Genomic DNA, 13,494 nt, shown 5'->3' on the forward strand with positions numbered 1-13,494 from the left:
TGGTGATGGCTAACCAACCAATATAGAATTGGCTGACTACATAACAATCAAAGCACTACATTTTTACATATACAATTAGCATTAAAAGACACAGAGAGGTAGCTAAACATTTGGCCAGTGAGCACCTGGAAAGCTGCACACAATAGCTGTCATTGCTTATAGTCAAGCTAAAAATTAAACTAGCAGTCCACAGTCTATCCAGTAAGGGTGATAGGGCAACTGTTTCTTACATCTTTTCTGGGTGGAAGTGGTGTAAGATGGCACAAAACGCGAGGCCGTTCCTCCAGGAAGTGCTGAAATTGGTAATCTTCACTCCCTTGTGATTCTTTGTGATCTCCTGACACCATTCCAGTAAGGACTGACTTGACGTAACTAAGGTCGGACTTCCCGGTGGATTCTAGAAAACACATTAAGATTATTTTGAAATTATAGTGACACAACTTTTGACATAAAGTGGAGAATTACACATTTTTAATTGAATAGGTTTAATGTGCATTAAACGTTAAGGAGTTTAAAGCTTTTTCAGACACATCCCCCGTTTTTAGGGGTCACATTTATTTAACAACAGTCAGAACCTGTTTTATACACATGCCGAGGCTACTGTGTCATTAATTAATTAAGTAATTAATTTATTTGGGATTTTCTCCAGTATACAAATTGCCAAAAGTATTTGCTCATCTGTCTCCACATGCATATCACCATAACACCCCATTCTTAATTCATAGGTTCTAATAAGATGTCAGCCCACCCCTTGCAGTTATGACAGCTTCACTTCTTTTGGGCAACCTGGCAACCAACAAACCCAGAGCACATCTCCACTTCACTCTAGAGTCCAGTGGTGCCATGTTTTACACCACAGCATCAAATGGTTTGCATTGCACCTGGTGAGGTAAGGCAAGGATGCAGCGCTCACCCATTGAAACCTATCTCATGACGCTCCCTACGCACTGTTCTTAAGCTAATCTGGAGGCCGCATGAAGTTTGGACGTCTGCTGTGATTGACCTCTGTGCAGTATGCACGTCATTCTCAATCACTTTCACTATGTTACAATATCACCAACAGTCGACTGTGGAATGTTTAGTTGTGAGGAAATGTCATGACTGGACTTGCTGCATGGGTGGCATCCTGTCACACAGCCATGCTGTGATTCACTGAGCTCCTCAGAGTGGCCCATTCTTTCACATATGTCGGTCGAAGCTGTCTGCATGCCTAGGTGCTTGATTACCTGTGGCCAAGGAACACCTGAATTCAATGATTTTAATAGATGAGTCAATATTTGTAGCAATATAAATCACTCTTTTGTTTCTTTAATAGTCTATATCAGGGCAATTGGATTACAAAGATCGTTAGGCCAGATTTTCAAAACAAGGAATTTGTACCAGCCAGTAAGCAGCAGGTTATTATAAATTTCAAACAAACACAATGTTTTGACAAACAAGTAATGTTCTCTCAATGTTTCTCTTTTAAATCTGGTCATAACTCACACGGAAATAAGCATTTTGATCATACCTGACTCAAGTGGAAGTAATACAAACTATTAGTGGTATTTTCCTTTCAAAATAAAATAAATGTTTTGATGACATCAGACCCAGCACATCTTAAAGAGTACTTAACAGAAGTAAAAAAGAGCTATCAATTCTATCAAAGCTATCAGTGCACAAACCCATAGCAGTAACACATAAATACAACATCTACAGCTACACACTGAGGGAACAGGTTTTTTTCTAAATCTACACCTGTGACTGGGCGTGGCTTGTTAGACAAGCCACATTATGTTGATATATAGGATACAGTTACTTTGAAATTCCTAATGGGAGACGTGACAGAAAGCAAATTTTGACTCATAAGCTGAGTCAGTGCAAACCAAAGGAAATGATGAAGAGCACCGTCAGTCAGAGAGCAACGAGAGCTGATTTTTACAGAGTTCATGTGTGAAAAACTCGAGTCACAGCTGGAACTTTCTTAACATCAGGGAACTGGTTTGTGTCAACATCAATCCAAAACTTTATTGGTCCGTTAGCGTGACGCTCTTGTGGAATGGCTCGTCTAGGTGGGGTTAAACTGACGGTTCTCATTCTCAATCTTCTGCTTTTGGGTTGACAAACAAATGTTGCATCACAGACTACTTGTGTCACTTGTAGAAATACGTTTAAAACAACACACTGCATTGTGGGTAGAATATTGCACTAAGCTGCAGGAAGTTCTGTTGGAATTACTGAAGGCTTTGAAAACATGTTTTTCTCTGTTTTACTCTGTTTCTGGCAGGACCATGGGCAGCGGCACTTGGAGGTTGCTACTAAGCCACCATTTGAATAGGTTGGGTGTACATACAGCCCAACTCATAGTTGGCTAAAGGTCTTTTAGCTTGGTTGATGGTTTATAACCATCAACAAGCTTCTGGCATAATTCTAACTGAATATTTGGCCACTCTTCTTGTCAGTTAATTTGGTCAGCTTCCTGGCACAGACAGAGCTTTTAAAGTCAACAACTTTTCAGTAGGGTTGAAGTCAGGGGCCAGGGATAACTCAGTAGGTAGCGTGTTCACCCCCATGATCAGAAGATCAGGGGGTCAAATCCTTTGAATGGCTATCCTGAGGTACTCTTGAGCAAGGCAGCGTCCCTACACACTGCTCCCTGATTGGTAGATTCACCCTGTCCACTGCTTCACTGAGTGAATGGGTTAAATGCAGATGACTAAACAATTTCCTACGGGACAACATCTTAAAATTAGTTTGCTTTTTCTATCCCAAAACTGGTTTTGACACATGATTGAGATCACTATTGGAACACCCAGTTGTGTGCAAGTGCTACCTATGTACGTGCTGAATTGAGGTAAAGTTGAAGAATTTGAAGGTAGTCCTCCTCCTTAATGTTTACATCCATTTTGTGGAGTGTACCAGTCCCACTGGCAGCAAAACAGTGCTCTTCGGTTAAAAAGCCTCACCTTTAAGCCTCCAAATATATTTCTTATCATTTTGTCCAAGAAGCTCATTCATAACCTCGTCTCACTGTTAAAAAGGGCCTGAAGTTTAGTGGTTCCTTGGTTATTACTGAGCATCTTAACAAGTTTCCTCCCATCTAAGGGTGACAGTTTAGGTCTTCTTCCAGACCTTGACAAAGTGGTATAACTTGTACTAATGTACAGTTATTTGAACTAATAATCTTGGAATCTGCCGTAATTTGGAAAAGGCTCCAAGAGACTCTCCCACATTGAATCTGCAGTTCCTCCTCCTTAGATTCACTAAGTTCCTTCGACTTGGTGAACTGAGTACTGAATATTTTTGTCCATCTGTTTCCTGCACAGGGCAGCACAGTGGTGCAGTGGTTAGCACTATTGCCTCACAGCAAGAAGGTTCAATTTCATGACTTTCTGTGTGGACTCTCTATGTTCTCACTGTGTCTGTGTAGGTTCTCTCCAGCTTCCTCCCACAGTCGAAAGTCACCCAGTTAGTGGGGTTAGGTTAATTGCTGATCAACCACAGGTGTGAGCGGTTCTTTGTCTCAATGTGTTACCCCTGTGACAGACTGGCAGCCTGTCGCATCGGGACCCCGGGACAATATATTGGATAAGCAGAAGAGAATAGGCCTCTGTATTACTTGAGCCAATGCCAGTGACACAATGTGCATTGACCACTGCAGAACCGGAGTACCAAAGGTATCCTCAGTTATCAACCTTGCCCTTGATAGCCTGTGGTAGACCCCTTTATTTTATCCATAACGAGCTGCTTAATCCTCTGGTAAATCTAGTCGTTTAACCTTTAGAGTTTAGAGTCATAATATTTTCACCTCCATGCTTAACTGTGGGATGATGTTCTTTGGGTTATACACAGCATTTCTCTTCTGTCAAACACAGCTGGTCAAGTTGATCCCATGGAGCTCCAGACCAAGACAAATTGATGGTCATTTTATATTTCTTCCATTTTTGAATAACCACACAAACAGTTGTCACCTCATCGCTAAGCTGCAGCACTACAATCTTGTCCTTGACATTTTTTGGCAGCTCTTTGGACTTGTCTATCGTTGTGGCGAGGTTGGAGTGGAAGAAAGTGATTCTGTGGACAGGTGTCCTTTATACACGCGATAAGCTGGGATGTGTCTGTAATAGATGTATTGACTGATTGCAATCTTGATTGTGACCTGCCAGCCAACTGTGGGAGTCACAATTCTAGCTGGGGGTCAAATACTTATTTATTTCAATGGCATAAATAAGGATTTATGCTTTGGTTGGTGTTCTGTCTCTCTCCATTAGAAACAAACCATAAAAATTTGAGAATGATTATTTCAAATGAGCAACATTTAAAATTCAGCACAGGACCAAATAATTATTTCCACTACCTCATGACTGGCTCGACTACTGGTTGTAGTTTAGTCAAAGGTGCACACCTTCAAACCCAGCAAGAGGCCTTTTGTAAATTTCAAAAGAATTCAGCTAAAATTTCTTTACTCCAAGAAATATATTACACCCAGTTATTTGATCAACTGTTCATATACAAATATACAGGTGAGTAAGCTTAAACGTACCTCCTGAGATGGAGATGTTGTTGGTTTCCTGTCCTGCTTAAGGGCAACAACTTGTGACTTGCTGTCATCTAAGGAAGAACAACTCAAACGCTTCTTATTCCGAGGCATCGGTACAGGCTGACCTGATAATTCTTCTCTTGTTTCCCTTTGCCTGGAGATACACACAAATACAAAGCAAATTATAAAAATGTAAGCATCTTTATTCTAAAAGAAATGATCTATTAGTTGCTGATACGTTTCCAGACCATGTTGCTAATTTAAAATCATTTTTGAGTTTAGTTTCATTTTTTTTAAGGGATGCAAACTTTAATGTAAAAAGAGAAAGAAAAATATATACACATCCAAGTTAAAATTTTCCCCCTCACACATCGTAATGCGTATTGACTAATCTTACCTGAACTCTGAACAACCTGCAGTGACAGACACAAAGCCAAAGTCCAACTCTTCATCTTTCTTTTCCTTTTTTAGTTCAATTTCCATTTGTTCACTATCTTTATTATGGTCTAGATGCAGCCAGTCATCCTGAGAAGCAACAGTACTTGCAAGGTGCCTATCGGTCTTTGCTTCCTGGACTGTCTCCATTACATACTGTTCAGTTACTGCCTCTACAGCCTTCTCACAGGGATCTGTAAAAACGTGTTCGTCTGTAAAAGTCCAGCCTTCAGTGGTCTCACCGAAAGCGTGCTCTGTATCCTCTCCACCTGACTGACTAAACTCTTCTTGCATTGCTGCTAGAACTTCCTTTTCCAATTGTAATGTATTGTCATATTCTTGATGAATTGTGACAAAACTTAATTCAGATATCGTACTTGAATCCAGTGATGGTGGGCCTTCCTTTGATTCCTTGTTACTGACAGCTGAACTATCTGAGATTTCAGTGTCGTCTGGGAAAAAATCACTAAGACGTTTCTTTACTCTTGGTTTCGGCACTGGCAAACGTGAGAGTTTTACTGGAGATTCTGAAGAATTATTATCCTCTGCTTGAACATTTTCCTCATTGGTTAATCTGCTTTTCCTTAAGTGTACACCGGCCACTACTTCTGGTTGGTAAACTGGGGAAAGAAGAGGAAGGTCTTTATTATGTTCCACCTCTGACAGTTCTTTAGCTGTTGAAGAAATTTGTGAAGGGCTACCATGCCTTGCTGACTGTGCCTGTTCTCCATTATCAGCTTTAGAGGCTCTTTCTGTAGCTGAAAGGTCACCAGAGAAGGTGCCACTGGAATGGATATTCGTACAAGGCTTTGGGATAGAATAAGCTGTTTCTGTTAGGCTTTCAGTTTCTGCAGTGACTGGTGCATCCTCTGACTTTTGAGGAGTTTTAATATTAAGTGCATCAATAGATGCGTCACAAGTTATTGCTGGTTGACTTAGTTCTTGCCTATCACCAACTGCTGCTTTATCAAAGTGGACTGGTTTATCAGAATTCGTAACTGTGACATTTAAATTCTGTGGTGTAATTCCCTTGTCACTCTCAATTGAAGGAAGATGTATCTCCTTAATGAGTGAAATAGTGCCAGTTTTCTCACAAAGCTCTGGTTTTGGGATGATATCGTGAGTTCTTTTGAGTGGGCTTGTGTAGGTAGCAGGTTGTGTAGATATTACTTCCGCATTAGCATCCTTGTTTAATGACTCCACTGGGACAACTTCAGGAAGGCACTTGACAGATACACCATTAAATTTGGGTTTGTGGTCTCGGGTTAAACTATCTTTCTTTCTAAGAGGACGTTTAGGAACTGTGTTTTCACTCTCACACTCGTTCTGTGGCGGGTCTTGAACTTTTCTTCTTTTTGGCTTCTTCCCTCGCTGCGGTACTGAACTGTCACCTTGTGGTCCATCTGAACTAACGTTATGATCACGTGAGGCTTCTTCCAAGGCAACATCCAACATTACTTCTCTATCTTTAGTGGCATCTGTCAGTGTCTCGTTTGATGTGGGCTTCTGGGAGGTAGCATTATTTTCTTCCATGCTTATTTGTTCAGGGCTTAAGAAAAACAAAGGACAAACTTCAGAATCATCTGTTCTTAACTTTGTCACATATTTCTACTGTGCATGCAACCGCCTATTAAGACAAAACCAAATCCTGATACACAACAAGTCATTAGAACAAAGCGGAACATCCAGGAAACAAAGGTTAACCTTAACAAAGCGACCAATATTGCAGTTCCATACTCCAGTGTCAGTACTGGCTGACTTTACCATCACAAGCATCCTGAGCAGTAAGCACTCATAAGCCAAATGATAGAGATGTTATCATCAAAAATGTACACACCATGCAACCAGCACTCACCCTTTTTCCAGCTGACAAGAAGACAACACCACTCTAACCTCATCCTGTTCTACCTCAGTCTGCTGCCTTGGAAGTAAACCTTCAGTGCACATTGGTGTTTGAACAGCGACCTTCCCTGTGAGTAATCTTTCCTCTGTATCCTCCGTAGCATGGCCGATAGAAGCCTCACACCTGTCCTCGATGGGAATGGTGCAATTTGTAAAGACTTGAAAAAACTCATCCGAAGGGGTCATTGTTGCATCCAAAGAAGAGAGAGGCTTGGGTTGGTGATCAGCTTCAGCTAACCCAGAGTTCGATGGCCCCAAGATTGATGCTACAGTTTCGTAACTGAGAAATGAATTCATATATGAGTGAATGAAAACTAGAACTATGTATAATTTGTCTCCTCTATCAGCATGTAGCTCATTACAGAAGCCAGTAAATATTGGCGATGTGTTCCCATGCAAATGCAGCCTAGTAAAGTTTTCACTTCACTTAAAACTACACATTTGAAAATTAAGGGAGTTTAATATTGTGGTGGGATGTTTTCTGTGGCTTGAGTTCAGGAGAGGGGTGGTGGAGTGGGTTCAGGGGTCAGTGCCAGGGGAGGCTGGTTAACCTGGACCTGGAGCGGAGGTGGAGTCAGAGTCACAACGTCACCTGTGCATGTTGGCACAGTGTCAAATAAAGTGAAAACTGCATCAGAAGCACAAGCAGTGTGCGGCATGTCGGGACTACGACAAAACGGAGTATGTTACGGTGGCGCCCAAGTTCCCGACATGCTGTGTACCCATGACCCGTGCAGCCATGGAGATGCTGGCTCAAATGGTAGCTGAGCGAGCAGGACAGGTGCTCTACACCATCGGCCCTCCGACGCCCTCCCCCAGTCCAAGAGCGACGTACAAGGCTGCAGTAAGGTGCTAACGGAGTACACAATGGGCTATGGTGGATTCGAGCTGCAAGCAGACCCTGGTTCACCAAACCTTGTGTTGACCGGGGGCATTGTTGGAAGCAGAGTGGGTGGAATTTAAGAGTGTGGATATCCGTTAATATCCCATAGTGCTGGTGAATTAAATGCACCGACTTAAGGCTGTGGTTAGCTCCCGACTTTCACACCCTGGGACCAGATTTGACTGGATTTAGAAAGCTAATGGGTGTCTGTAGGGGTGACATGTCAGTTTAATTCAATGGAATTGTATTTATATAGTGCCAAATCACAACAACAGTTGCCTCAAGGCACAGCATGCGGACTCTAGCGACATGGAAACAACAGGGCCTTCACTGGAGAACCCGCCGGTTCCAGTGATTCGCTCCATGGAATATTTTCCACTAGAGCATTCTCATAAAGATACTACACTCAGCTTTGACCGAGTGATGAATGGTTTTCTCTGGGTGCCACTTTAGCTCACTGGGATAAGCATGCAGCCATATGCCGTACAGCTGAAAGCAGCTGGCCCTGATTCTGACCCGTGGCCTTTTGCTACATATCTTCCCCTCTCTCTGCTTTCAATTGATACATTAACTGTATCTATTGAATAAAGCCAAAAAAGTGGTCTGCCTAGTGCATCCTCCAGAGAATGTCTTCTGGTGAACCAGCCTGATTAATCTGTTAAGGCCAGCGTCTACCACCCTGAGAATGACAAGCTGGTGGAGTCGCTGAACAAGACAAGTCAACGAAGTCAAGACAAGGATGAGAGTAACTGGTATCACTGGCTAGACTCCACCGAGTTTTCTCCCTTTTAGTTGCTGTTTGGCAGAAACCCACAGGGAGTGTTGGACCTGATTAAAGAAAAATGGGATGAAGGTCTCACCCAGGGAAAAATAAAATTCAATACATCCTGGACCTGAGAGCAAGGCTTTAGTCCAGTTTCCACAGGAGAATCGCCCCCCTGCCCAGTAACATCAGCAGTGGCTGTACAATAGAGGGACTAGGCTAAGACATTTTGTATTGCTCCCTTCATCAAGCTCACAATTACTCACCAAGTGGCAAGGACCCTCGGTGGTCACACGGGGAGTGGTTGATATTGACTATGAAGTGGTGCGGTCAGACAGGGGTGAAGCCACACAAATATACCACCTCAACCTCCTAAAAGAATGGAGAGAGGCTGATACTGCTTCTCTGGTGAGCTCGGTTAAGGATTGAGATGAGTTTGAGCCCAGCGTACCAAATTCAACCATTGCCCCAGCTTACCCCATGTCCCAGGTCGACAAACTCCTAGACCAGTTGGGCACTGCTTGCTTTTTCACAATGCTGGATTTAGCCAAAGGCTACTGGCACATTCGCTTGTCTCCAGAGTCTACAGAAAGAAACTGCCTTCTTCTCTTCATATAGATTGTACCAATTTATTACAAGGGCTGGGGGCTTTTAGTCCCAGCAGGTGAGCGGGGTTGACCAACGTGGACGAGGCTGACTAAAAGAGCCAGCCTGTGGATGTTGGCACATAAAGATAAAGTGAAAACTGCACCGTGAGCACAAACAGTGTCACAAGTCTAGAATGACCTGGACACTGAAATATCAGACTCTGTCTAGGATTATTAATAAGCAACCCATGCTTTATGCAGTTGGTTTCAGTTTGAACACTTACCCTTTGTGGAAAACACCCACAATAGCACCCACTAATCCAGAGATATCTTTTTCCTTTTCTGATAGAGAGGATTCTCCTTTTTTTTCTGTTATTGTTCCTTCAGCTTCCAATAGTTCCCAACCTAAGATTCCCACCAGCTCAGATCTTTCCAATGGTTTCTTCACTCTTAGGTCTTCCTCTGCTGTCCTCTCTATTTCAGATTTTCTGAGGACCCGAATATAAAGGATTTTAAAGCCTGGCTGTTAAAACTTAATTAGCACTAAAATTATAATATCATGAAATTCAACGTCATATTTGTTGTCAGTTTACCATGCAATCTAAATTTGCTGGCCGAAGCAGTGCATGTTAGGCAAACACTAAATGCAAAAAACGCAAGAGCATCAGGCACGTCCACTTACCTATTATCTACATTAAGTTCTATGTTTTGCTTGGCACCAATTTTAAGTTTCTCTTCTGTTTAAAAGAAAAATCAAATGGATTAAAATGTATGGCAAAGAAAGATAACTCCGAGCTTTATATTAACATTACAAATGTCTCACCATATGAAAGTTCTGTGCTTGGACTGCTACCAGGTACAAAAGAAACACCAGGATTTCCTGTGTCTTTGAGATATGACTCTGCATGAGGTAATTCTTGCAAGGTTTGCTTCTTAGTTGCAGGTGGCACAGGCATTGTTTTTGCAGTTGGATTCAATTGCAAAATACTGGGGAACCCAGGAGTTTGAGTGAGTTTTGGACACAATGGAGCCATTGCTACCATGTTCTTAACTTCATCTTGCTTATGGTCTTGTTTTGCAGGAAACTCTCCAATGCTAATTCTTTTATTGCGTAGGTTTTTAAACAAGATCTTGTTGAATGTTGCCACGGTTTGTATGTTCATAGATTCAGCACTATGCCTTCTGGCTGATGGAAAACCTGGGATGCATGAAACACATGGAGCAGAAGAGTTTAGGCTGACCATATTTGGTGATTTGTTTGTAATTTGAGCAGACGGAAAACCGGATGCTCTGGCTTTTTTGGGGCAAGACCCCACTTGTGCTATCATGTTTACGTTGAAGCAATCCGACTTGACCTGTTGAGTAAGTACCACAAACATTTCTGCCATTTTCTTCTGAGGTCTTGACAAAATAGATTTTGTTTCACTTAGCCAACCTGTGCTTGGTACTGGAGTCATGGATGCAAATCCCTTGATACATGAAGCACTGGCACAGTAAGGTACAAAACTTATTCTGGATTTATTCTTGGAATTGTAATGGGGCGCAGACTGGAATCCAGGGATTCTGGAGTTTTCTGGGCAAGCTGGCGCCATTAAATGCATAATCTCTGCATTTTGATTTGGAACATCTTTAAGAAAAACTGTCTCCTTTGGATTTTTATGCATAGATCCATAAGTATATGGATCTAAAAGCCACTGGGATTTTAAGCCCACTTTGAGTGAGGCAAACCCTGGCAAACTTGATACTTGCGGGCAAGCGGGTAGGAGAGTTAGGATATTGTATTTAGTGACAGTAGGAAAGCCTGGAATCAATGATGATCTTGTACACGATGGAACTAAAGGAAGCATGTGGCTTGGTTTGTCTATGATCACTGGTGAGCAGATTATGCTAAGATGAGTATTCCTTTGTGGTCTGTGCATCAGTAAATCCGTTTCAGATGGCCATCCCACGTTCAGATGTGATTCAATCGATGAAAATCCAGGTACAGCAGAAATTACTGGACACAAAGGAAGGAGGTTGACCATATTCAGGCCATGAATTTTGGGACATGGAACAGATGGGAAACCAGGAATACTTGAAACTTTGGGACAAGTTGGTAGAAGGAAAACCATTAATTTCATTACTCTCTCATTACTTGTCATTTTGCTCTCTCTGTCCATCTGCATGTCTTTCATTCTTGGTTCAAACAGTGGTTCCTTGCTTATTATCCAGTCTTTTGAATCATAATATGATGGAAATCCGGCTATTTGTGACAGTTTGGGGCATGAGCATGAAAGACTGACCATATCTGTCATATCTACAACATTATACAATCTGGGATTTGGCACAGAGGGAAACCCAAAGATGCACGAATTCCTTGAGCAACTTTGTGCAAGAGAAACGATTCCATTCATGTTTTTAGGTATTTTATCGAGCTCCATTACTAACACGAGCTCCCTTTCAGACGGCTTCTTCCACAATGGTTGATGAATGGTGTTCCAGTTTTTGCTGTCAGCTTGTAATGATGGAAAACCAGCTATACTGGAGACAGTGGGGGAAGATGGAAGGAGACTGAGCATTCTAGACTTATTACAGATTACTGTCGGTGCAAAAACAGATGGAAATCCTGGGACAGAAGCTTCTTTTGGACAAATCGAGGCAAAGGTTGACATTACCTTCATTTCACCATGGTCAAGGCTATATTCAGTCATTATGAGGTTGAGTTTCGCTTGTTTTACTGCTAAAGGTCTAAAATCTGTTATCCAGTTTTTGCTGAAAGGATTCTCCAATAATGAGGGAATGCCTTCAATTAGAGAGATTTTTGGACAAGAACCTAAAATGCTGTTTTTAGCCAATCCACACTTTACTATAGTAGATTGTGGAATCACGGTCATGTCTGTTATTGAGGAATGCTCTGGACATGTTGGCGTCAAAACTCCCGGTTCTTGAATTCCATCCTTCTCTCTTAGTAACACTTCTCTTTCAGTCATGGCACTAAATTCTTCTTGCGACATCTTTGATCTGCTATCAATAACAGATTCTGAGCCAGGTATGCTGCATACATCTGGACCACAGTGATTTGTATAACTGTATTGAGACACAGATGGGAATCCTGGATTTCTAACCTTCCTGGGGCAAGAGCGTGCCAGTGAAACCATTTCCTTCTTTTCACTTTCATTCTTCTCTAATGAAGATGGTGGTAATATTCGCTGTATTTGAGATTGTTTCTTCCAGATTAGCTTTCGATCAACACGCCACTGTTTTTCATAATCTGGTGGCATTTTGGATGGCATGCCAGCAATGTTTGTCAACCTGGAACAGGTCCCCAAAAAATTAACCTGTTTATAGCCCGTTTCAGGCGCCACACAACTTTGCACACATTGTGCACTAGGCTGGCAAACATTTTTATCTATTTCTAGATATACGTCTCCTTCTGGGTGAAGAGCAAGTTCTGTGGTTGCAACTTCAAAATCTTTTGATGACTTTTTCCAAGTAGATTCATTGTGCACAAGGGATTCAGATGTTTGTTCAGAAGTAGTAGGAAATCCAAATGTGCTGCTGATGGTTGGGCCAGGCAACAGTATCCCAGCTTTTCTATTTGTCTCCATCTGCGTGTCAGCCATTTCTTTCATCATCTCACTGTCTTTCTGTGGTGCTTTTCTAATTTCCTCTGTAGTCACCTTTGGTAGCTCTTCCCACAGAATGATCCTGTCTGCAGGATAACTTTCTGTAGTCATTTTTGGTAGCTCTTCCCATTGAATGGTGCTACTATTTGGAGGTTTTTGTAGTTGCTGTTCAGCGTTATTTACTTGGGTTTGGGATAGTGGTTTTGCAGCACCAATCGAACATGTTGACTGCAGTAAAACCACGTTTTCATCACTAAAGAAAAGGTAAATACAAAGTCACAGTCAATACTCTACAGTCAAGGAGGAGGATGCCACAATAATATAATAAATATATTAAATCATTTTATTAAAGATCAATGCAATTCAAGTTCATAATCTTCATAATAATACAGTGAAACTCTGGTACAGGGTTACGGTCACTGTGAAGTAGATATAAATCTTTTAAAATCATTTTAAAATCATTTTTTTAAAATAACACGCTTGAATAAAGCACTGTTACTACTCTTTGTTCCTTTAATAACTTCATAATGTCATGCATGGTATTCGACAAATGCATTTCACAACAAACAGTCCAGTACTAAGACACCACACTCAAGAACTGCACCCCACAAACAAAGCACCAAGTCACAACATTTTGCTGATGATGATTCCACAGCGACTGTGCAACTTTTTTTTTTCCATTTCTTCTGACTTTGTTGCAATGCATAGTCTTTGATTACTTTTTTATTTGCTTTATATTCAGTGCTTTTAGCTGCAACCAGTGTTGCTCAGTAACATCACTATTGTTGGAATAGTGACAA

General features: G+C 41.6%; 1 protein-coding gene across 10 annotated transcripts in view; it reads right to left on the reverse strand.

The window, feature by feature from the left end:
- Positions 1–13,494, reverse strand: part of ehbp1l1a (EH domain binding protein 1-like 1a) — a 46,608-nt gene that overhangs the window by 7,629 nt on the left and 25,485 nt on the right. For 8 of the 10 annotated variants that reach the window (XM_026161243.2, XM_026161279.2, XM_080298300.1 and 5 more), the window contains 7 exons: positions 9,913–12,947; positions 9,772–9,826; positions 9,374–9,577; positions 6,810–7,136; positions 4,917–6,503; positions 4,523–4,673; positions 231–397 (listed from right to left, as the gene is read on the reverse strand). In XM_026161243.2, coding sequence (XP_026017028.2) covers positions 231–397; positions 4,523–4,673; positions 4,917–6,503; positions 6,810–7,136; positions 9,374–9,577; positions 9,772–9,826; positions 9,913–12,947 — 5,526 coding nt within the window. The remainder of the gene's footprint in view (positions 1–230; positions 398–4,522; positions 4,674–4,916; positions 6,504–6,809; positions 7,137–9,373; positions 9,578–9,771; positions 9,827–9,912; positions 12,948–13,494) is intronic. The other 2 variants (XM_026161264.2, XM_026161285.2) reach the window with 2 other exon arrangements.

This window comes from Astatotilapia calliptera, chromosome 3 (genome assembly GCF_964374335.1).
Source record: "Astatotilapia calliptera chromosome 3, fAstCal68.1, whole genome shotgun sequence".
Taxonomy (NCBI): Eukaryota; Metazoa; Chordata; class Actinopteri; order Cichliformes; family Cichlidae; genus Astatotilapia; species Astatotilapia calliptera.